The 24451-nt window shown below is 43.3% G+C and overlaps 2 protein-coding genes across 2 annotated transcripts; one reads left to right on the top strand and one right to left on the bottom strand.

Moving 5' to 3' along the window:
- Nucleotides 1–2070: 2070 nt before the first annotated feature.
- Nucleotides 2071–11213, top strand: ilf2 (interleukin enhancer binding factor 2). The gene is made up of 15 exons (XM_079232311.1): nt 2071–2153; nt 2665–2724; nt 3577–3619; nt 4680–4784; nt 4892–4969; nt 5249–5351; nt 6008–6073; nt 6365–6481; nt 7370–7448; nt 7560–7647; nt 7770–7831; nt 7926–8040; nt 8209–8299; nt 9970–10136; nt 11003–11213. The coding sequence occupies exons 1-14, from the start codon at nt 2149–2151 to the stop codon at nt 10125–10127; spliced, it is 1170 nt and encodes a 389-aa protein (XP_079088437.1). The 5' UTR covers nt 2071–2148; the 3' UTR covers nt 10128–10136; nt 11003–11213.
- Nucleotides 11214–11344: 131 nt separating this feature from the next.
- pex11b (peroxisomal biogenesis factor 11 beta) lies at nt 11345–13998 on the bottom strand. The gene is made up of 4 exons (XM_079232312.1): nt 13747–13998; nt 13391–13506; nt 13110–13311; nt 11345–12665 (listed from the first exon to the last, which is right to left on the bottom strand). Exons 1-4 carry the CDS (start codon nt 13800–13802, stop codon nt 12290–12292), a joined length of 750 nt encoding a protein of 249 aa, XP_079088438.1. The 5' UTR covers nt 13803–13998; the 3' UTR covers nt 11345–12289.
- Between the last annotated feature and the right edge of the window lie 10453 nt (nt 13999–24451).

The following is a 24451-nucleotide window of genomic DNA, read 5'->3' as shown; positions in this document are numbered from 1 at the left end:
TTTGGGGGAGTTTTTCCTGATCCGATGTGAGATACCGGGACAGGGATGTTATGTGTACAGATTGTAAAGCCCTCTGAGGCAAATTTGTAATTTGTGATACTATACAAAATAAACTTAATTGAATTGAATACAAATGGCACACAAAAAAAACGTTAAACAAAAAACAGGATTATCCCATTACCCTCATCTGAAGAGAATAACTCAACAATGTATTATTGAAACGTATTAAGCAGGATGGTGACACCTACTGATCGTTGAGAGGGATGACATGAATAACATTGATCTCTATCACCTGAATTGTGTGCATTTTTTGTCTCGAGAACTTTAAAATTGTCTTCTTTTTTAGTACTGCCACAAATCCCTGGGTGCTGCTGCAAAAGTGACACCAGTACCAAATTATTGTGTGTGATAAAGAAAAGGGAGCGTCTTGGATTTATTGAGGAGAAGCATTCAGATGAGGTGAGAGAGGTGGTTCAAGCTGCTGAGAAAATGTGGGCTTTGGCGTGCTTGAACCGGTTTGAGTTGCATTTATATGTGGTTAAGAACAATACATTGTGTTGTCTAGAGCTGGATGTAGGAGTGAAGATGATTATGACAATGATGATTTATGATTGTTATTAAGTGGATATTTTATATCTCTCAGTGGAACGCGAGTAGGTTAATGGACAAGAGCTCAAAAGATGTGCCGATGCATTTGACTGATGTGAGGTCCCAGGACAGGGATGTCCTATGTGTACAGAATATAAAGCCCTCCGAGGAAAATCTGTAATTTGTGATTTTGGGCTACACATAATAAACTGAATTGAATTGAATTGAATAAAGAGTTCCCCCAAAGATCTTTCCAAATGTATAGCCCTGTCATCGTCAAGGGCCTCCACCTGGGAACTTTGAGACATGTAAATGCTATATTTAATCCGTGATCAGAAACCACAGATGACATATACCTCTGTAATAGACAGTACATGTGTGGTGAAAATCCCCTAAGAAATTGTGTTGTATTAGCAACCTAGTAGTTTTACGCTTTGACTCATTCATACATACCGGGTACACATGTGGCTGTTGGGAGCTGCACCCCAGGGTCTGAAGACCTCCTTCCACCCTGTTGTTACTGATGACCAGCTCTTCAGCAAGAGTGTAGTCCTGTGTAGCCCTTCCTGTCTTCTTCAGCTCATGTATTGCTCTGTTTGCTGTTTGTGCTTTTGTATAACGATGTCATCCAAAGTCAGAGACTGATTTAAGCACTAAAACCTTGTACTTGAATGGTATTTATATATTTAGATGGGCTAAAACTTGTTTGGTCCTTTCTTTTCTTCTCTCACTGGTCACATTTAAGGAATGTGGGAGCATTTTACTAATATACAAAGATAATATGTATCTATCTGTGCATGTACATATCTGTCACCCTCTACTGTTATTGTTGTTGTTGTTGTTGTTGTTGTTTTCTGTTGAGGAACAGTCAGTTACGCCTAACAAAAAGAAAATGCCACTGATATCTGTATCTGAAATACCATATGTACTTTGATGTGCTTTGTTCTGTCTTGTGTTTGTCTGTGTATTGTGGAAAAGACAATACAAATATTTGTCCCAAAAAACATTCAAAATAAGATAAGGCACCCACAGATATGGCTGTTAACTTATGCATTTACTTATGCATTAATGTATGCATTTACACAGACAGGTATGTGTCTAAAGTCTTTGTTTATATATTAAACATTAAAATGGGAAATGTGATGCCTGTCTGAAACCAGAGACGATAGAGCATGTATGTTGTATGTGTCTGGTATATGCAAGAGAGAGATCCATATTAAAAACTGTATAGGAACAAAAAGGGATTATGGACATGGATTTACTGGGAATGGCGTTCTTAAACACACTATCACTTGTCTCAAAGATACTGGACTGATGGAAAGAATATAAACTAAGAACTCCTTAATGCAACAGTAGGTGGCGATAATGCGCCATCTTGTGGTAATTCACTATTAGCACCGAAGAAGGAGAAGGAGAAGAAGAAGCCGCAGCAGCAGCAGTAGCAGTAGCATTAGCTTCAGTAGCATCATCAGGTGTAGCCGCAGCAGCAGTAGCATCACAGAGAGCCGGTCCATAGTTCTCTTAGGCTTTCTGCATTATATTATCAAAACGTCGTACGCAATGAGGTAATTATATTTCCATGCTTTTAACATTACATTCCGTTTAGTTGTACAGTATATTACAACCGTAGTCGCTAATCGATACCTAGCTAACTTGAAGCTAGCGGCGTGCATTGTGTGCACGCTGGGTGCTAACATGAGCTAACATGCTAGAGAGGTACGTTAGCCATGTTATAAACGTCATGTATCACTATGTGCCGTCGCCCTGAGGCGTGTATGCGGTGTAGCTCATTCCTGAGCTGCGGGAGATGTATCCTGCGTTGACAGAGGTAACGTTAAGGTACATTTCATGACTTGACAGTGGGCTGACTGCAGCTAAAACTGCATAGCCAAGAAGCTACATTAATGAATGAAATATACAGATGTGGGTGTGAAAGAAGCATAACATTGATTTACGCTGTGGGATCAAGTAGTGACGAATGAGTTGCCACATAATCCGTACTGTGAACAATAGCTTTGATTCGTAAATGTGTGTGAGCAGTCCCGACGTATCCTGTGTTTGTGATGTTTTCATCAGAGGGGACCGCGGCCGGGGACGGGGAGGCCGCTTCGGCTCCCGTGGAGGTCTGGTCCAGGGGTGAGTCCTCACCGAGCCGCTGCCCGCTTCGTTTTATTAAATAAATACTTTGGTTTTGTATGGAAGTCCATTTTAAACGCATTGTTAAACCAGTAAACTACCACCAGGAGCCCTGTCCCAGTGTTTCTGTATCAATGTGATTTTGAAAACAAATGTCCTTCCTGGGACAATAAAGACTATCCTCTCCGTGGGGATAACATGAGCTCTGCCATACCCCATCGTTTTGCACTTAAGTAAATAAATACAGACTTCACGGTTATATATATATATATATTGACATTACTGCTAGTTTAGACGATGTACCATTACATTGAGGATCTTTCACAAAGCTGATGGTGCTGAAGTTCCATTATTTAGATAATTCGAAATATTGTCACGTGTAACTTGAACACGCTGTCTAGGTAAAGACTGGAAAAATAAGATCTTGATGTAAAGGTATTTCTCTCAGTTGGTGTTTGTAAACAAACTAGTCAAAGTTGCTCTGTCCTTTATTTAATCATGGAGACTTATAATATCCTTAAGATGTATTTCAATAGAAAAGGATGTTCTCTCCCAAAAAAAATCTCATGCAGTAACATTATTTAGTTCTTAACAATATATAAGAAGGAACAAAGAAGTGTCTGAAGTCATGATACATACACAGACTGTCACCAATATTATGAACGTATGGAAACGTGAGCACTCTGAATGAAACCGAATGGTGTCTATATTGATGTGTTGTGACAATAATGACTCCAGCTTTTATCCATATCAACTACCACTACTTTGGTGTGAAATAATGCCCACATTGTTTACATCAGATATTCTTCTTATGGCCACTGATTGACTGATCTTTTCTACTTCCCTGTTTAGGTACCGTCCATTTGTCCCGCACATCCCATTTGACTTTTATGTGGTGAGTAAAAAACCTTGTGGGCCTCAACATGTGGCTGGCGTATGCTTTAAAGAGCAGCCCTGCATCGGGCTGGAAAGCAGTGTTTCACTGCGCTCTCTGCTTGAAAGTGTCACCGCTGACTGCAGCCAGCATCCCTTTTGAGACGTGGTTTTGTGTAGTCAGAAGTGTGCGCTGATGCACCTGTAGTCACATCCTATAGTGACGCCACAGGGTCCTGGAGTGAACACATGTTTTCCTGCATGTTAACCTATATAAGTGTTGGAAACGTATCAGTATGGTGCACGATAACCGATACTGTGCTCATGTACTCGCAGAACTGCACCGATCCAACACACTTGATACCATGAAGGCAACACGCTGTTAACCTGTCGTCAGTTCAGCCTCATAAGCCGCTCAGTTGAAACGCTAACCTGATGCACAAAGGGAAATCCTCACATAGCTCGCCCGGGAGAGTCGGCAGCCATGATGTTCCATGCAGCTGTGAACGTAACGTAGCAGAGCAATCATCTGTGCGTACAACATCCTCTGTCTGTCGCACAGGAACAGGACAAAACTCCCCCAAAAAACCTTTTAACTGGGAGAAAAAAGACCTTGAGGAGAGCAACAGGATCATCCCTCTATCAGGATGGACCATTTCTAAAAACTGGATCTTTTCTAAAACTGTTCTGAAACGCTTGTGTGGACTGAAATGGTTTAAAACGTATTTGTGTGTAACCAAAACCGCACACCACCTAGATCCAGGTAGAGGCCCAAAGGTTCTGGGGAAGTGAACATTTATTGAAGCACTGTACTGTCTTATGCTTTTTGTTTGCTAATTAAATGTAAGGCAAAACATCTTATTTGGACGTGCATTTATTTAGCATCAAACATACGGACATGTTTGTTTGTTTATATTTGAAGAAGATATCTGTGTCTTTAGGTGGGATGGGCACTCAAGTGTGAGGCCCCTGAATGTTTGGTCATTCTGTTTAATCAAACTATGTCCCAACCCTCCGTTGTACACGAATGTCCCAAAGGTGTCATAGTGTGCGTACTGAAGCGGGCTGTTGTGTATTGCTAGTGCGAGATGGCCTTCCCCAGAGTGAAGCCTGCACCCGATGAGACGGCTTTCAGTGAGTGTCTGCTGAAGAGAAACCAGGACCTGAGCCCCACACCTGCAGAACAGGTGAGTCCACCAACCGATGCTGACGGGACGCCCGTCTGTCTCACCGATCTCTGTTCATGCCGTGTTTGGTCCAGAACTGATGTGCATTGGTTTCTTCCCGCATTCAGTCCTCCATCTTGTCTCTGGTCACAAAGATCAACAACGTCATCGACAACCTGATCGTTGCTCCAGGCAACTTTGAAGTGGTGAGTCCTTTTTCTTTCACTGCACCGTCCAACACATAGACCGGCGTTTATCAATGTGAACTAAATTAATAACTACAAGCATGATATAGCTAAACGTATTGAATTTGACATTAAGCATATCATGTAGTTCAGTGCAAGTATTTAGAGATTAGCTTGTTGGATTTCTGTTGCCAAATCTAACGTTTTCAACTCTGAGTGAATGATGTGGAGCCTGCAGGTCCTATGAACTGGGTTAGCACCTGTTGCATGTTAATAATGTTGTCCCGTGTTTCTTTATAGCAAATTGAAGAAGTGCGTCAGGTGGGCTCTTACAAGAAGGGCACCATGACGACTGGACACAACGTGGCGGACCTGGTTGTCATCCTCAAGATCCTCCCTACACGTGGGTGATCAGTAGCAATTAAACTCAGATTATCAATGTAATAATCCAAAGAAAGATTAAAAGAACTCTGCTGGTAATGTACTTATTGGGTTATACGTTTTTAAGGCTTTTGGATGTGACTCAGATGATGTGGTATAGTACTGGCAGTGAGAGGACTATTCATAGTCCGGCAAAAGAATCTGGTTGTGTTCAGAGCCTCAGATTCATAACGCTCCACATATACGTGCAATGGGTTGTTTTTCTGTCACAATTGACTAATGTGTAATGGCATGCCAATCCCTTACAATGTTTCCGTACTAGTGCTGATGCAATACCTGAGAAATGCAGTGTAAACACATTTTTCTACAGAGCTTTTCCCCATTTAACAAAAGTAGCCAAAGATCGTAAATGATGAAAGCAGCCAAAGTGTAACTAAAAGTTACGACTAAATCTGACCAGACATTTAATTCCAGCTTTGAGGAATTGAAAGTTTTCAATCCCCCCCGTTTCAAAAGTATTGACTACATAACCTTATGGCTGAAGAAACGGTCTTGAGTTACTGTTGATGGTAACGGCCTTAGTCGCGTTGCCTGTTCATTACAGTGAAGATTTCTTTGGCTCTTGGTGCTTTATTCAGAGCATTTGTGATTCATGTAATGGGTTTTTTTCTTCCACAGTGGAGGCAGTCGCTGCCCTTGGCAACAAAGTAGTGGAGACCCTTCGGACACAGGACCCTACTGAAGGTATACTCAACAAGGGCCGGTTTGGATGCAGAGATGTGCACTTTTAAAGTTTCTAAATTCAGAGTATCTCGTGCCTCCACGTGGCTTTTGGTGACAGCTGAGCCAAAGGCTAGAAGCTAACGGTGCTAACGGGCAGCTAACCGGAGGGTGGGCTCCACACTGCTGTTGGTTCAATGCCCCAGATAATTACTTGGTCCTGAGACCTGGTTTAGTTGCAGTGTCTGTGAGGCTAACCCAATCCAAGTCTTTCTGTAGCATTGCTGATGGACTGTGTGTATCTGCTGCTTCCAGTGCTGTCCATGCTGACCAATGAGACGGGCTTTGAGATCAGTTCAGCTGACGCCACTGTCAAGATCCTCATCACCACTGTCCCGCCCAACCTGCGCAAGCTGGACCCTGAGCTGCACTGTAAGAGTACACACGTCACAACACACACACGTATGGCATTCAACACCCTAACACACACACACACACACACACACGCCACCTTGAGTCTAGTCAGGCTCTCGGTTACCTTCATCTCTCTGCTGTCTGTGAGAAAGGTGTAAGATGCCTCTTTTTTTAAATGTACTTCTATTTTGGATGTGCTTTTTAAATGGGAAACCGCCTGCTCTCTCGCATTCATGTTGAACCCACAGCTGCAGGTTTCTTTCCATGTCACGTTATGGTTACCCTCTTGGATTTGCTATGTGTATTCAATGTGTTTCACAGTAGCTTGAGCTCAAACTGAAGAGAAGCCATATTATCTGACCTCATTGCTGCACTACTATACAGGTCATTTTACATGTTGGTCAATGAGTTCAGACCCAGAACACGTTGGAGGGATTATATCTCCCAGCTGGTTTGGGAGCGCCTGGGATCCCCCAGAATGAGCTAAACATGTTGCGGGTGAGAGGGAAGAATTTGTGAGGATAGGGCGAGTTTGATTTGAGGGATCGTGACCCCGCAAATCATAAAACGAGATTTGTTTTTCTTGACCAAAATCACAGCTGTGTGTTGACAACGTTGCTGTATTTGTATCAGACTTTTCAAGTTTATAATCAATCAGTAGTTATTGTCTAACAATATCTTCCCAATCTCTACATGATGTTTTTGTCAACCTTAATTATTTTGTGATGGATTCTTCTTCTTCTTTTTTTGGTGCTCGTATTGGCAGGCTCGCTCTTTGCTGTGCTAAAGACTCTCGGGACATTCGGCTCACGCTTGGTGTTTTCTAAGCGTGTGGCGCATAATTCAGCCTGTAAAAACACAGTGAACAATTAATTCGAGGGTTAATTGTTTCTTCTTTCCCGCCAGTGGACATCAAGGTGCTGCAGAGTGCTCTTGCTGCCATCCGCCACGCCCGCTGGTTTGAGGAGAATGCCTCTCAGTCCACGTGAGCAAGTCTCCTTCAGCTCCCGTCAGGCTGCTGTTCTTCATGAGCATTGCCACACAATATGCTATACGCATGCATTTATTGGGTTATTTGATGTTTTATAATCTTCAGGGTCAAAGTGCTGATTCGCCTCCTGAAAGACCTGCGGCTGCGCTTCCCCGGTTTTGATCCCCTCACCCCCTGGATCCTGGACCTGCTGGTAAGACCACAAGTCTGCAGCGTGACTCCCGGGTCCAGACGTTTGACCCGACAACACCGCCTGATGTCAAACCAAATCAAAAGCATGTACTTGCATGATGAGGTCATATGTCTGTGTTCCAGGGCCACTCTGCGGTGATGAACAACCCGTCCAGGCAGCCGCTGTCCCTGAACGTGGCCTATAGGTGGGTTCCTGCTCCTGCAGCTGTCATCTGGACACGGTCACTATAGAGAGGACATGGTTTTGAGATCTGGTTTGGTTCCTGTGTGTTTTTGAAGGCGCTGCCTGCAGATGCTAGCTGCTGGTCTCTTCCTGCCCGGCTCTGTGGGCATCACTGACCCGTGTGAGAGTGGAAACTTCCGAGTCCACACAGTCATGACTCTGGAACAACAGGTAGGTCTGACGGCAGCTGTTGGAGAGCTTCTTCTATCTTTCTAAGTACTAACTGTGTGTGTGTGTGTGTGTGTGTGTGTGTGTGTGTGTGTGTGTGTGTGTGTGTGTGTGTGTGTGTGTGTGTGTGTGTGTGTGTGTGTGTGTGTGTGTGTGTGTGTGTGTGTGCAGGACATGGTGTGTTTCACAGCTCAGACTCTGGTGAGGGTGCTCTCTCACGGAGGTTACAGGAAGGTCCTTGGGCTGGAGGGAGATGCCAGCTGTAAGATCATTTCATTGTCTTCCTGTTTACAAACTCATCAGCACAAAGAGCATAATTGTGAACATTTTCATGATTCAGGAAAAAGATAAACTCTCCAAAAAATTAAAATACAACCAGGCAGCACGGGTTAAAAGTACAGAAAAAAGTAGTGGTATAGAAGATACCTGCTAGTGCCCTCCGACCTCTGCAGTTCATCCAGAATGCAGCAGCTCGACTGGTCTTTAACCTCCTGAAATCCACCCACACGACTCCACTCCTGCGTTCCCTTCACTGGTTACCGGTGGTCGCCCGCATCCGCTTCAAAACATTGGTACTTGCGTATCGTGCTGCGAACAGATCGGGTCCAGTCTACATCCAGGACACGGTGAAACCGTACACCCCGGCTCGTTCGCTCCGCTCGGCCTCTGCCAATCGGCTTGTAGCTCCGTCACTGCGAGCTAAACACTCAACGAAGTCACGACTGTGTGTGTCCTGGCTCCTCAGTGGTGGAATGAGCTCTCCATTGACATCAGGACAGCAGGAAGTCGCTACATCTTAGTAGCACTTAGATGGCACTTACTGATAGCACTTTGTAGTTTAACTTTATTGAAATTGTACTTTCTTGACTCTTGTTGTTCAGAGTTTGTCCTCATGGTTGAATGCACTTATTGTAAGTCGCTTTGGATAAAAGTGTCAGATAAATGAAATGTAATGTAAAAGATACAAAAGTAATGTTGGCATTACATTCCTGCTGTTGGCCTGCAGCACGAGAAGCTAGCAGACAAAGTTAACTCATTAATGAATGACTTAATATGCATTATCGCATAGAATCAAACTATCAGCATAACAGAGGGATGCGCTTTCCATCCACAGCCATCAGTCTGCAGCTCCCATCAAAGCGTTGATCAGTCAGCACACAGTACCAGGAAAATACAGAAAGCCTACATCCCACTTTGCCACACAGTGCCACGGAGTCTTCAGACCAAACGGACTCCTAACTTTATCCTCTGACGCGTATCCCTTTCGACTACCGTAAAAGTCGGGTTACAAGCCGCTCCTACCTCCGGTCAGTGTCCCGCTGTAGCAAGCTAGGATCAGCGCTAGCTAGGATCAGCGCTAGCTAGGATCAGCGCTAGCTAGGCTCAGCGCTAGCTAGGCTCAGCGCTAGCTAGGCTCAGCGCAAGCTAGGATCAGCGCGAACTAGGATCAGCGCTAGCTAGCGCTGCTGCCGCGTCCCCTTTGCCCACGTTGGGTGTCGAGCCGGGGCTGGTCACGCTACCTTCGGTGGTTGTCGGGGAGCTAGCGGAAGTTGGTGGGGAACTAGCATGAGCGCCAGCTGGCTACAGCGGGGAGCAAACGGGGACACTGACCGAAGGTAGTAACGGCGTGTAACCTGACTTTTACGGTATGTTGGTGTCGTTTCAAAATGCCCCCTATATAATCATTTGAGTACTAAAAATCAGCCAGAGGTTTTCAGAAACGTGTACTTTGCATTTAAATCCTTATTTTACTCCACACTGGTGTGAAATGATTGCTTTCAAGCCATCTATCCATCTGAAGCTGTTATGGGACTTCAGCAGTCTGAGTTAGTTCAAGTGGAAAATAAAAATGAATATGACCACTTGCTTGTTGTCTAAACTGCTCTGTGATCTAACAAATGAATAAATGACACGGTTTGTCTGTGGTTGCAGACTTGGCAACGGAGATGTCCACATGGGACGGTGTGATTGTCACTCCATCAGAGAAGGCCTATGAGAAGCCTCCAGAGAGAAAGGAGGAGGAGGATGAAGCTCTGGAGGAGGGAGGAGATGGAGATGTAGAGGATGAGAGCATGGAGACCCAGGAATGAGGACTTGAGGTTTGAGCATCTCCACATTCTACCAACATCACTTTAGCAATTCAGATATGTCATCACTCACCTAGCAGTGTGGGTCACTCGTGTGATTCAAGCAGATCCGGTGAGTTCTTAGAGTTGCTTTTGGATAATATGCACTGGTCTATGACCGGCGTGTCTCATCTCCTATTATGCAAATCAAATGAACGTAGGCTATATAGGCCTGAGCGGTGCAGATTGTGAACCACAATACAGCTGTTTAAGGAAACTGAGCGTCACCGGTTCACGTGGGCTCAACCTCCACCTTAAGGGCTCAGACTTTGAGGCTCCCGTGAAGTTCTGTCCCCTTGTCACATCGTAGAGTGTTTGAGTCTCTGGCAGACATTTTGAGTCCTTTATGATCTCTTTCTGTAAGTCAGCATTAGATGCTGACTTTGCCTAAGGGAATTGTCCACAATTCATAGCAATGTGACGTTAAACACAGTTAAGAATGGAGACGTAAAATTAAAAAACGGCAAACAAAGAGGCACGTGATAAAATACATTTACACTACAACATTACGGATTAAAGATGGAACATAAAAACATGAAATCAGAAATGCAAGCAGAAATTATTTATTAACATTCATCAAACATTTTGTTTTGACAACTAGTAAATGGATCATTTAAAATGACTTCTCATCTCGTGAGGAAGACGTTCAAATCAGCGAATAAAAAGTATAAAATAAATAGACAATTGTACACAATATTTTTGTATGTAGGCACGTGATGTTGCAGCAAAGCGCTGTCATTCATATTCACACCATCAAGGCCTGAAGCCTCTCACACGTCCCTGAGGGTTCAGGGTCTGGGGGGACATTGGGCCTCACACCTGCTCTGCTCTCTTTCCAGTCAATGAACTGACCACCACCAAGCCACTTTGAAGAAAGCCTCTCTGGGCCGTGTGCACCTGAACAGCAGCAAAAGGGGAAACGTTCCACCTGAAGGCCTCTGGTCCCGACTCGTCTGCTTTTATTGTCGTTTTTACTTTCCCTTTGTTTGGTTTTTACTTCCTCGTTGTAATAGTAACATCCTGAATTAAACCTTTTTTGTTTTTTATTTAGCTTGAGTCTTTTTCTTGAAAGCCGATATTATCAAGTCACTGCTGAGAGTAGATCAAACAGTCCAGCACTCTAATGCTCTATTGTCAGCAGCAATAATCAAGACAATGGAATGAGTAGCGTCTGACATCACATGCATCACACAACAACATGCTTACTGATGAAGGGATATGGCTCACAGGAATGTTTTTATTTAACAAACTGTCATGGAGTCCAGTCAGCATGGTAACGTAATACAGGCAGTGATCAATGACTACATTCCAAATGTTACAGCATGAAACATTCAATCTGAAATATCACAGGCGTCTCACGTTGAGTGTGCTGTGGAGAGAATGCTTTGATGCCACGATAACGAATTATTATATTGGGACGGATGCAAATGAGCTTTTTCTATGACGGCAAAAGCGTTCTGCCCCTCACCAACCTCTTATTGTTGGTACTTGTTTGAGCTGCACAATTTAAATAAATCTAGGTATAATTTGATTTTTAAATTGTTAGGCCGTATTGTAATTTTTATCAAATTTGATTGTGCAGCCTCCGTAGGTGTTTTTCATGTTTTGCAATGACAGGAGCACGATGGATGCATTGGAGATGTCACATTTATTTTTCTTTCCTCTTCCTAGATGTGATTTGGTAGCTGATACAGTAACAGTTTGTTGAGATGGAACAATAACCTCATTCCTGATGTAAATTGTGGCATGTTACAGACTTTACTAGACGAAACCGCAGGGTTCATCAAGTTTTATTAATTTATTTTGCACCCACCGTGTGTGCCACTAAGAGGACTTTGTATCTTAGTAGTGTGAGTGTAGAACGACATCCTGGATGAGGGCGAGCGTTATGCATACGGGGGTTCGGCGCTACACTGCTGGGTCAAAACTTGTCTTTCATCTGAAGCTTTGATCAGTTTAAACATGCAGGTCAGTAATCAGCTGCGAGCAGATAGTTAGTGGAAGCAGAGTGGAAAAACCTCTTTCAATGCTCTGCAGAACACCAGCAGCCGCTTTCTTTACAGAACAATCTGTGTGCTAGCCTGCTAGATTCTCAACTTAGTCCGCCTTGTGGGTCCAGCTCCACTTCATGGCTTGAGTTTGAGCCAGGGGTGGACCATGGTGAGGATGGAGAGGACCGAGGAGGCCAGGCCACAGGCCCCGACAAAGCCCCGCCCTGTAGGGTAAATCCCAAGCCGATCTAGGGGGATGAAGATGTCACAACTGTTCTTCGCCAGGTCCAACAGCAGCGGCGGGTTGCTGTAGAGCACCGTCACCAGCAGCTGGAGCTGTGTGCGAAGCCACGCTGCAGTGGCAGGTGTGGAGGGGTCAGATGGGTGGTCAGCTGACAGGGTGCTGGGGGGCGGGGCTTTGGAGGCTCGGTAACGCTCCTCACACTCGAGGAGGAGGCGGAGCTCGTACACATCTCGAGTCAGGTTGAGGATCAGAGCAAACAGGTAGTACCTGCAGATGGAAACCACACAGTTGTACGTCATACGATCATGATTTAGAAATGACGATGTTTTAAACTGATTTGATTTCTTTGAATGCTTTTAAATCAATTTTATGGATTAAATCCATAAAAAAAAAATATATATTAAATTGAAAACAAAATCACATGGTCCCAGATCAGATTTCTGCAGCTCAGATCAATTTATGAAATTCTGCATTTTCAGCAAGTATGATTTTATGAAGACAACGCTATCAAACTTCTAACATGTTAGAAAATATATGTGGTCGATATGTTCTTTTTCTTACCTATTTGCACTTTATTATTATCATCTATATGTTGGACAGGAGAGGAACGTACTTTCAAATCTTCTGTATTATGCACATGTGGAAGAATTGACAAAGCAAACTTTGACATGTGTTATAGATTAAAACATACACAACAAAAAGGCAGCTCACCTGAAAGATCTCTGACTCCATTTGTTCTGGTCCAGTTTGGAGATCAGGCCCGTTTTCCCAGCCCACAGGACATTGTCACAGACAAAGTACATGGCTCTGTTGAGGTGGCTGATGGTCAGGCAGAGCCGCAGCACGCTGTCAGAAAGGTGAATGGCCCTCTTGGCCGCCTGCAGCGCCTCCACTGAGTTCCCCAGACGCAGCACTGTGGACACAAATGCACATCAGCCACAAACCCTGCGCTCTGGTGCCGGGAGAGGAGGAGCTCCACGGGCTTCACTCACACTTCCTGGTCATGCTCATGTGCGCTTCCAGCTGACTGACGGTCTCGTGAAGCTCCGCCGTGGCCCCGCCCCTCTGGAGAGTGTAGCCCAGCAGAGTGCAGGCATACTGAGCAGCCCTGAGTCACCACACAAATAAAGAGTGTTTAGTATAATACACATCTGTAACGGTATTAGTCCAGAAATATCAGACCAAGTTTGGTGTAAATTCGTGTTCTATGTTTGTGTTTATCTGCATAACGGCAAGGACAACAGACTAGCCACGGTCTGATTGTTATGCTAGCAGCGATGTAGCGTTAGCTAGCTAGCAAGTACTAAAGGTTACGTGAATATTTGTAGCAAACCTAACATACACGTACCTAATGACTCTCTCCTTGGCTTGACTCTGGGCGTTAAACCGAACCCAGGAGTCCATGCTGGCGGGTTCTTCTTGGCCTGAGGCCGCTGCTAGCTTACCTGCTTATGCCCGAAACTCTTGAGCTACTGGTTAGCAGCTAGCTAGATTCTGCTAACGCTAGTCGAATGCAATATTTGGGGGAGAGCTTTAATCTCAGTAGAGCTTAACTATCTATTTACCACCTCGCTGTCCTCACACATGTGTCTAACTGTGAGTAACAGACGTATACAGAACTGGAAAAGTTGGCGAGCAAAATAAGTTCAACCTCCGAGTAAAGAACTACGGAAGCCTAAAGGCACCTGTTGTATAAAGAGGCGAAGTCCCGCCTCTTCAAGTGGACCACTGCATGGATCCTAGTGGATCATATTTCAAAAAAACTAATTTAAGGTAGTCAATGACAAGAAACAAGAGGCAGCAGCAGGGATTAAAATAACTTCAGGTCAAATAATTTACAGTAGTAGTAAAGTAGTTACATCCTGTTATAGTTTGTAATTATAAATATATGTGTCTTGTTTTATATCTGTTAGTCCTCTGCCATGTATTGGTATTTGTCATTGTTGCTGGTTCTTATAAGTGCTGTAAAAATAACCTGCATTACTATTGTTATTATTATTATTTGTAGCACTCATAATAGCAGAATAATAATAGAAAAAGAACATATTCCTGCAACTGCAGTGCCCACGTGAGCAAGTCGGGATCAAGTCTTACACAAATCTAACCGTATCTCTGTTTAGGGTTAAAGATGCACACCTTGAAAAAAACACACAAATTTAACCAGCTAATCGGTTCATCCCAAAGCCTAACATTATTAATGTATTCACGCCCCAAAGCCGCTTGTCTCTCGCTGACCTATGATGCTAGTTAGTTTCGTATACAGGGATGTACTCACATGAACATCGGGTTTCGCTGTACTTTCACTTCCTGGCTGATAAAAGGAATTGCTGGATGAAACCGTAGATGACGTTATGCCTGGAACATAGCTAGGTCACCTAGCCAGCTAGCAAGTCGTAGCTAGCTGGTCATTGCTGTGTTGGCGATGCATAGTGCATACTTGACATACTATGCTTTGGGACCTACGAAAGCTTTACAAAAAATACTAAATAGTTTGGTTGTAATAGTAATAATAATGTCTGATGATGCGCAAACAGAATATATTTTCTTTAATAAAAGTCCCACATTTTGAGGGAATTAGCTGCATTTCGCCTCAATGCGCCTCAAAGTCTGTGAGTACCATAGGCCCATATTGGGGTCGTTTTTCCTTCTGTAGCTCTTGTTCCCTGTGTTCAAGTAGTCGTATGAACCCCAAATGAGTTATTTTACTTGAGGTGCTGTCACATCACATCACTGATACATTTAACTTTCAGACCTCCGGCTACAAGCATACTGAAAGGTTTCGATCTGAGAAGAAATGTAGTTATTTCATAGTAGAAATGTCAGACTTTTACTTTGGAAGAGCTCTGAATTGATCACATTCTTGATGTTGTGTCTGTATGTCAGAGATGCCTTCAACGATCCCCGACGGCAGGGTTCACCCTCGACACCCGCAGGCAATTTAGAGTCATCAATGATCCCAACCTGCATGTCTTTGGACTAAAGAAGAAGAACCACGCTAATGCTGAGAGAACATGCAAACACACACAGCCCAGCGGGTTCCAACTCTTCTTAATAGCCACAGGAGAAACGCTTGATGTTCAGATATGTTCTGAACTCATCATATATCATTGTCAGCAATCATGGAGCAATGTGTTTGAAGAGCACGTTCCAGTAATGTTGCTCTTTCACGGTAGAAATGTAGGTTTTGTTTGTCGTCAGAGATCTTTGAATCAAATGTATTTGTTGTTGTCAGGAATTATTCGCTACATTTATTTTTGCAGCATTTCCCTTACAATTTTGTAGAACTGGAGCTGTGATGTTGGAGGGTATCTGCAGACGGGGCTGGGGCCGGGGACAACCCCTCCTGTTAACTCTTCTTGATCCATACTTCCTCTGATTCTGAAGAGTGAAGCCAATGCGGAATTGTCTTAAACTTGCATTCATTCAAATGGCCACCAGGGGGCGACTCCTCTGGTTGCAAAAATAAGTCTGGTTGCATAGAAGTCTATAAGAAAAGGACTCTACTTCTCACTTGACTTATTCCCTCAGTAAACAGTGTCATTTGGGGTTAAGTGGACACATCGAACCGCCGATCCTCTGACTGAAGGACGACCCTGCCCGTATACACAGTCACCCACTAATGTATACGACGTCTCTTTGTCACTCCTCCCCAATCCAAATGTGGTCACTTACGTTCACTGGTTGCAAAAAGTCAACATGGTGACGGTCACTTATAGAGTCTCTGGGCCCATAGAGCTCTTTAAAACCCTTTAAAAACAGTGTGCCTATCATCAGACCCTTGTGGGAGTCTAAATATAAAATATAAGCTTTCCAGACCCCCTATTAGTACCTGAACAATCACAAAACGGGCGGAGTATTTTTTTTTCTTCCTTCGTCTCACGTTTTCTCGTCCTCAAGGCTTCCTGCTCTGCTTACGTTCCTAGAACCACGTGGAAGGAGTGTGGAAGTGTGGAAGGAGACGGCCATTTTAAATCCCAGCATGGCCCATTCTGACAATCTTTTCATATAAAATAAGTAATTTTAAAATTTTTGAACCGAACGACACCGTTTTTTGACTGAAACTCCTTTGAACACCCAAATGCTGTGTTTTATTGTGATTCTTTAGGTCCTACTCTTTCCAAAAAGCTGACCCCGCCTCCCTGCAGGCCTGCCTTGTTAGGCGTATTCACATGAAGGAGGAAGGGAAATAACTGGATTTGACTATTACTCCGTTTACAACGTTTTGGACCCTATCAATTAAATAAGGGCTAATTCAGTGTTTTACAGACACTTCCAGAAATCTCTTTCCCAATGTATGTCTATAGGGACCAGTGTATTTGGGTCCCATGGCATCACATGGCGTGTCATGGTGGACACAGACACTATAATTCCATGTAAAGTGTTAAATCCCGGACACTCTTCCTGGGTTTGGGGACATGATCCTAATCTTAATTCTAATCCGTTCAATTTCTTCTTTGTATTTACTGTCAGATAAAAGCGCACACTACCGCCACCTACTGGACGGCCCAGAGGCGTGGCAGTAAAGTAGGGTTCCTTCCTTGTGGGTCACCTGGCGTTCCTTCTGTCCTCGTCTCTTGGTGAATGTTCCCCACAGCATCACGTGACGCCATCTCTCCGGACCACCGGTCTTTAGGGTTCACAAGTAGAAGTGTTTGTGATTTAGTATTCAGCCCTGAAGAGGATAGGCCTAATCTGGTCTTCATATGAAATATTGACTATTATGTATTGACTGACTCATCAACTTGAGTTTATTAGTAAAGCGATTGATTATTGATGGACATACATGATGTATCCAAAACAACAGGCGACCATAAGATCCAGCATCGATTGTGATAAGTAATGATGGCATTCACAGCAAGATATCTGAACTGTCTGCATATGTCCTGTATCTACTTCTAAATATATGTTCCAATATTTCTACTGTAATACATACAGTTCTTATCATTATACATGTGAGGTCATAGTGTGTTGAAGTGAGAGCTGGAGGTTTGTTTCAGGGAGATTGTGAAGCATGGCTACTAGTAGCAATACTTCATCAATAAAGGTTGTATAATTATGACAATGACATTTGTTCATCATACTTTAATATACAGTCAACATTACAAGAGCAGCACATTTTTACAATAAAATAATTACAAAAGTAAAAGAACAATATTCTAAGGAAGCCAAACTCAATTCTTTAGTGGATGATAATGGATCTTGAGTGGTTTAAGGATGGGATTTTATTGTATTATATTTGTGAGATAAACAATGTTTAACCCAAACCTGTTCTGGAAATTGCTGTTCCATTTAGATTTTTTTCAATCTATAAAATTGGATTTTACATTTTCCAACATTTTGAACTGTTCAGTGCAGCTTTAACAACCCAATTCAATGTCAGGCATTCCAATGTGTGGCATTATGATGAATGTAGTTCGCGTTATGATCATTATCATTTGATCATATATTCAAAGGGTGAAGAGACAGTGGCTACATTCAGATAATCACATTGGTAAATTATCTTTCCATAGCTATCTATCTAAACACAAAAGACACTTAAATACTGGTAAATGTCTCATATGATGACACAGAAGACACATATTGATGAATTAACTTTGGTCTTTTCAAAACGACGACGTGTCAGAAAGCAGCCTCAGAGCACCGCCAGGTTACAAAGATTGCATTGATCCGTCTATTATTATAATGTGGTTTTATGCCGATACATAGTTTACTGGATACAATCAAACCAAGATGTGAGAACCAATCATATTGATCAACCAATGTGGGGAGCAGTTGGCTTTCACATTTTGTGTGGACACGTTTGAACCCTGAAGAAAGAAATCGTGAAAAAAGCTGTGAGTTATAATTTATGAGGTGTTTCCTTGAGACAATTATTTAATTTAGTTGTGATCGTAAAAAAAACAACACTTGAAGGTTGGTACTCTTCTCATGAATGAAGTCCAATAAATTGCTGGTGTATTCCAGTGGTGTCTTTAGCAGATCAGACCTCATGTCTGTAGATACTTTCCCTTTAGTTAGTATAAAATAAAACGGTACTTTCTAAGAAACATCCTTGGACACGATTAGGAAATTGCAGAAACATAAAATAAAGCATTACAGAATGGAAGCCCATGAGGGACTTTACTAAAACAAAAATGTAAACCTGGAAATGTAATTCCACAATAGCACTATCATTTTCCACATGTTGTGTAAAAACTGTAATTAAAATCGAATGAATCTAATTTGCATTTTTATTTAAAATATTAAAATAGAATAGCTGACATTACATTTTCAAAGTCGTACCTCGGCTTACAGTGGACAACATTCCAAATAGAAAATTTGATATAATAAAATGCGATACAATGAATGTAATTTTTCCATTTATGCAAGCATTATTTTTGTCAAAATTAAAATGTAATTTTCTAAGAATTTGAAAATGAAAACGGCTTTTGTCATTTCCTTTGTTACTTAAATGACAAACAGTGTTTTCGTTCTCATTTGAATACGGTCATAGAACGCCCACACAGCAACGTGACAATTAAAATGCATTTGAATTGTTACTCATAACACATATGAATGTGGAAAGTTATAACGCTATTGTTGTATTACATTTTCAAGTTGACATTATCATAACTCCCCTACGGGCTTCCACAGTGCTGCTAACAAACCGGATGGAACCAGCTGCATGAGCGCAGAGTTCAGAAGCAGCGCTGCAACGACGCTGAAGCTGAAGCTGAAGCTGAAGCTGAAGCTGGGCTCCAGCTGCTTACACATCTGTACATGAGAGAGGTGCACACAGAGAGAGGTGCACACAGAGAGAGGTGCACACAGAGAGAGGTGCACACATAGAGAGGTGCACACATAGAGAGGTGCACACAGAAAGAGGTGCACACATATAGAGGTGCACACATAGAGAGGTGCACACAGAAAGAGGTGCACACATAGAGAGGTGCACACAGAGAGAGGTGCACACAGAGAGAGGTGCACACATAGAGGTGCACACAGAGAGAGGTGCACACATAGAGGTGCACACACATAGAGGTGCACACAGAGAGAGGTGCACACATAGAGGTGCACACAGAGAGAGATGCACACATAGAGAGGTGCACACATAGAGGTGCACACATAGAGAGGTGCACACACATAGAGGTGCACACAGAGAGAGGTGCACACAGAGAGAGGTGCACACATAGAGAGGTGCACACAGAAAGAGGTGCACACATAGAGGTGCACACAGAGAGAGGTGCACACAGAAAGAGGTGCACACATAGAGAGGTGCACACATAGAGGTGCACACAGAGAGAGGTGCACACAGAGAGAGGTGCACACAGAGAGAGGTGCACACAGAGAGAGGTGCACACACATAGAGGTGCACACAGAGAGAGGTGCACACAGAGAGAGGTGCACACAGAGAGAGGTGCACACAGAGAGAGGTGCACACATAGAGAGGTGCACACAGAGAGGTGCACACAGAGAGAGGTGCACACAGAGAGAGGTGCACACAGAGAGAGGTGCACACATAGAGAGGTGCACACAGAGAGGTGCACACAGAGAGAGGTGCACACAGAAAGAGGTGCACACATAGAGAGGTGCACACATAGAGGTGCACACAGAGAGAGGTGCACACAGAGAGAGGTGCACACATAGAGAGGTGCACACAGAGAGAGGTGCACACAGAGAGAGGTGCACACATAGAGGTGCACACAGAGAGAGGTGCACACATAGAGAGGTGCACACAGAGAGGTGCACACAGAGAGAGGTGCACACAGAAAGAGGTGCACACATAGAGAGGTGCACACAGAGAGGTGCACACAGAGAGAGGTGCACACAGAAAGAGGTGCACACATAGAGAGGTGCACACATAGAGGTGCACACAGAGAGGTGCACACAGAGAGAGGTGCACACAGAGAGAGGTGCACACAGAGAGAGGTGCACACATAGAGAGGTGCACACAGAGAGGTGCACACAGAGAGAGGTGCACACAGAGAGAGGTGCACACATATAGAGGTGCACACACAGAGAGGTGCACACAGAGAGAGGTGCACACAGAGAGAGGTGCACACAGAGAGAGGTGCACACAGAGAGAGGTGCACACATATAGAGGTGCACACACAGAGAGGTGCACACAGAGAGAGGTGCACACAGAGAGAGGTGCACACAGAGAGAGGTGCACACAGAGAGAGGTGCACACAGAGAGAGGTGCACACACAGAGAGGTGCACACAGAGAGAGGTGCACACACAGAGAGGTGCACACAGAAAGAGGTGTGAAGCCTTTCTGGACACATGGAGGTGAGTGATTGCAGAGGGATAAACCTCTGATGATGATGCTGAAGATGAGTTTGCTCTTTATCTGCGAAAGCCTACTTGAACACTTGTACCTCCCTGAATATGGGCAGAAGAGAACAGATATGACATCTATTTGGGTTCCATGCTAATATTAAAACAGTGCAAAGCGTACTCATTCATATTTTACACTCACAAAAGACTAAGGCAATAAATAATACTACTCGGGTATGATGAGCGATTCGTCAATAACCAGTTTGACACATTGCGATCTCGTCGATGAACTACAGATACCTGAGGGAACCACAGAATACCAAACAGATTTTGAACAGCGGGAAACCAAATCACAATGTGTAACATCCATCTTCATGAGTAGCAAAACAAACGTGTGTCTGTCTTCCATTCCAGTGTTGGTGCATCTACGGTCCACAACAAAAGGCACAAATCACAAAATATGCATATGGTTGCTCTTCGTTAAGCAGCTGAATCAGATGACAAATGTTCCCCGACACCTCCCAGCTCACATCTGAAATACATCAGAAACCTTCTTGTGCTACAAGAGTGTACCTTTTGAAGTACAGCGCACCCTGTTGTTGGGTCGGCCACCTCTCTCTACACACTCAGCCTGTGTGCTGCCAAAGAGCCGGTTGGTGTCTTAACTCTGGTGTGTATCCTCCTTCAATGTGAGTCCCTGTACGTACAATGACACAGGGATGTGTACGTCCGAGGTGAGCGGTCGGTGCTGGGTTTGGCTTTAAAGGACCCGGTCATGTCTCTCTTTATGCAGCACACACTGTACTGTTGCTGGACTGTGTTGTAATCTCTTCTCCTCGGCATACTTCCCTCCAAACACAAATACTTTCTGATGTAAAATACCCACAGTCCATTTTCTATGCAGAGAGACATTCGAGTTGGGCTGAAGATAATTTGAGGTTTCACCAGTCAGACAGATCCATGAAGGTTTGGTTCTGGCTACAAGCCGACAACCAACTACTAGAAGTTAACCCTCCGTTACATCCCAGAAACCACCGTCAGTGGAAGCACCAAGAGGGAGTTTACTTTTAATCCAAAGACTTACTTTTGAAGATATCCACTTTGGATTTGACTAACTCCTTATATCAGCTTGGACTGCATGTTTACACGGAACGAAGGTCTGGTTTCATGGCCAATAGGAATGCTTACAGCAACTCTCTTCTCTTTTTATGTACATGAGGCAGCTGAGGATCGTCTTAAAGGGACAGTGTGTAGGATTTGGTGGCATCTTGGTGTGGTTGCAGATTCTTAGTTTTAGGTGATAATACACTAATGAAAACATAATTATGAATATCATATTCCATTCCTGTAGATCCCCTGACATGCTACACACTGGCCCTTTAAGAAAGACTTGAAAACTCCTACTGTTGATGGAGAACAAAACGACACCTGAAAAATGGGGCACCTATGTCCATGAATAGATTTCCCTCGTGCATGCTGGGTATAAAATAGTAGATGACATGATAAAATGACTTGCAATTCCAGGAAACCATATGGCGGCCATCTTACCTGGGTCCAGTTTTAAACTTGCTGTAAATGGAACCTGAAACAGGCTTTGATTGTCTTTATATTGAGTTTTTCTACCAACATTGTTTTCTATTCTAGGAACTGAGCGAGTTGTCGAGAATTAACCAAAAGTGTAAAGACACAATTATGAGATTTTTGGTTCATTTTCAGGAACATAAAGTGTTGCATAAAATGACTTTATTATTACTTATATTTTGCATTAACTTAACATGAAAGAACTGCCTTTGGTATTCTGAATAAATAATTTAACTACATGATGTCACTCAACATGAACCACAGACCTGTTTGAAGCAGCTTTACGGTCTGTGGATTATCTTGAGAACAGAGTCATGATTTCTGGAATTTTCTGAGTGCCATTGAGTCCCATTGTATTTGAGAGAAGGCTGACATCTCTATGGGCAATATCTCCAACACCAGACAACTCAAACCAAACCAATCTAGACTTCTAGACAATCTAGCTTTGACCATGAGAGGAGAAGTTGAGGAGCTTCATTTGAGGCGATAACCTAAGTTTAGATCGCCTCGCCACAAACAGTCTTCCACTGTCATCTCAAGGTAATGTTAAATCCTTTCTCCGACTGGATTACTTCATCTGTTCAAGACATGGATTATGTTTGATTTGCTTTATTGAATAAGTGATGTTGATATTTGATGATTGACGTGTTAACGTTCGACCACTCGCCCTCTAAATACGGCGTCTGATGATTGCCTTGAGACATTATGAAACGGGATTACAAGCACTTCTCTGTGTCATGGACATGTCATATGTCTACTTTACACTTGATTGGCATGGAGGGGCTTACATGTTAGCGTAGCTGTCTGTAACTTATCTGTTTATCAGAGTTAGCAATCAACAATCACTCTGAGTTCACTAACGCGTCTGTAGTTTTAGTGGTGACTCATATGTCACACATGAATCTCTCATCTTCTCTGTGCTGGCGTCTGGAAAGTGATGCCAGCCTCCCTGGTCTCGTTGGTCCTTCTGTAGAGTTATTTAGCGATACCCAGGTAAGATAGCAGTAGTGATGATGTAATGTCACATCTACTGTTTTACATCTATGCAACCCATCATTTAACTGGAATCATATGCGAAGCACTCAACCAATCATATTAATGCTGCTCATGGTGTCAACGCTCTACTCATTTAGCCTTTATTTCAAAATAAGAGCGCACTCTTACTTAATATAAATTCATCCGGGATCAACATCTTCTTCCAAACCGAATTGGTTGGATGAGAATAAACATCACTATTTTGCCTGATAACAGCAATTACAGTCTGAATGGGTTGAGCCACATCTGAAGAGCCGGGCTCTGAAGGTACCAGGGCCGACAAGCCAGAGCTCAAATAAACTGTGGAGTGACCACACTGCGGGAGAGGATATGCAGGCAGACCAGAGCACCGACAGGCACTCAGGGCTCTGCCTCATTACTATCATTACAACGTCTGTCTGCTGTAACACGTAGAGTATAACTAATGTTCCACAGTAACACGTATCAGTCCACTTATCTAGTACTGCTACTGCACATCACAGCACGGCACGTTATGAACCTCAATAAATACAAAGCGTAGGGAGTGTTGTAGCCACAATCCTATCAGAGGGCTCCATTGATTGACTTCAGCCTGTCAGTGATGAACAAAGTGTGTGCGCTTTAGGCGTAAAACGAAATGTGACTTTGCACTGTAGTTATGAGGTATTTTGGCTTTGGTGATTTACACCAACCATTTGGTTACATACAGGGTAGCACTGTTTCATTACAAAGTACAACAACACTACTTTAAAGCTAAATGTTTTGGGCTTTTTAGCCTTTTGGTACAAAAATAATATAGTTTGAGCTGAGCATAATAAGAGGGCTAACCAGCTATCAATGCTAACAGTTTAGATCAACATACAGTGAAGAGCGCAGCACGAGCACAGAGATGACATAATAGGTTCCCTAAATCCATACTTCTACATCACTCTGTTGTTGATTCGATGACAAGAGAACTGTAAAGCTGTTTGTGTTCAGTGTGAATTTACCCACGGCATTTCCAGAGGTATGCAGTTCTCTTTCTGTGTTTTTCACTCCTGGATAACTTTGTATACATCCGCGTGTATATTATATTCCATGAATGAATGTGCAGAACACTCCTACTATTAGAATAAATCCAAATTGCATAAAGGGGAGCTGGAATACTGGAACACATCCCTGGATCTCTACAGTGCATACGAATGTCTTTAGGACAGATGGT

Source organism: Taurulus bubalis (genome assembly GCF_910589615.1).
Source record: "Taurulus bubalis genome assembly, chromosome: 16".
Taxonomy (NCBI): Eukaryota; Metazoa; Chordata; class Actinopteri; order Perciformes; family Cottidae; genus Taurulus; species Taurulus bubalis.
The sequence above is the reverse complement of the archived record's forward strand: the minus strand, read 5'-3'. Positions and strand labels throughout refer to the sequence as shown.

Coding starts and splice junctions, on each gene's coding strand:
- ilf2 (XM_079232311.1), top strand. Junction 2,725..3,576: donor CGTGGAGGTCTGGTCCAGGG/GTGAGTCCTCAC, acceptor TTCCCTGTTTAG/GTACCGTCCATTTGTCCCGC. Junction 7,449..7,559: donor GAGAATGCCTCTCAGTCCAC/GTGAGCAAGTCT, acceptor TATAATCTTCAG/GGTCAAAGTGCTGATTCGCC.
- pex11b (XM_079232312.1), bottom strand. CDS start 13,802: ATGGACTCCTGGGTTCGGTTTAACGCCCAGAGTCAAGCCAAGGAGAGA. Junction 13,507..13,746: donor GCCAAGGAGAGAGTCATTAG/GTACGTGTATGT, acceptor GTGGTGACTCAG/GGCTGCTCAGTATGCCTGCA. Junction 12,666..13,109: donor TGGAGTCAGAGATCTTTCAG/GTGAGCTGCCTT, acceptor TTCCATCTGCAG/GTACTACCTGTTTGCTCTGA.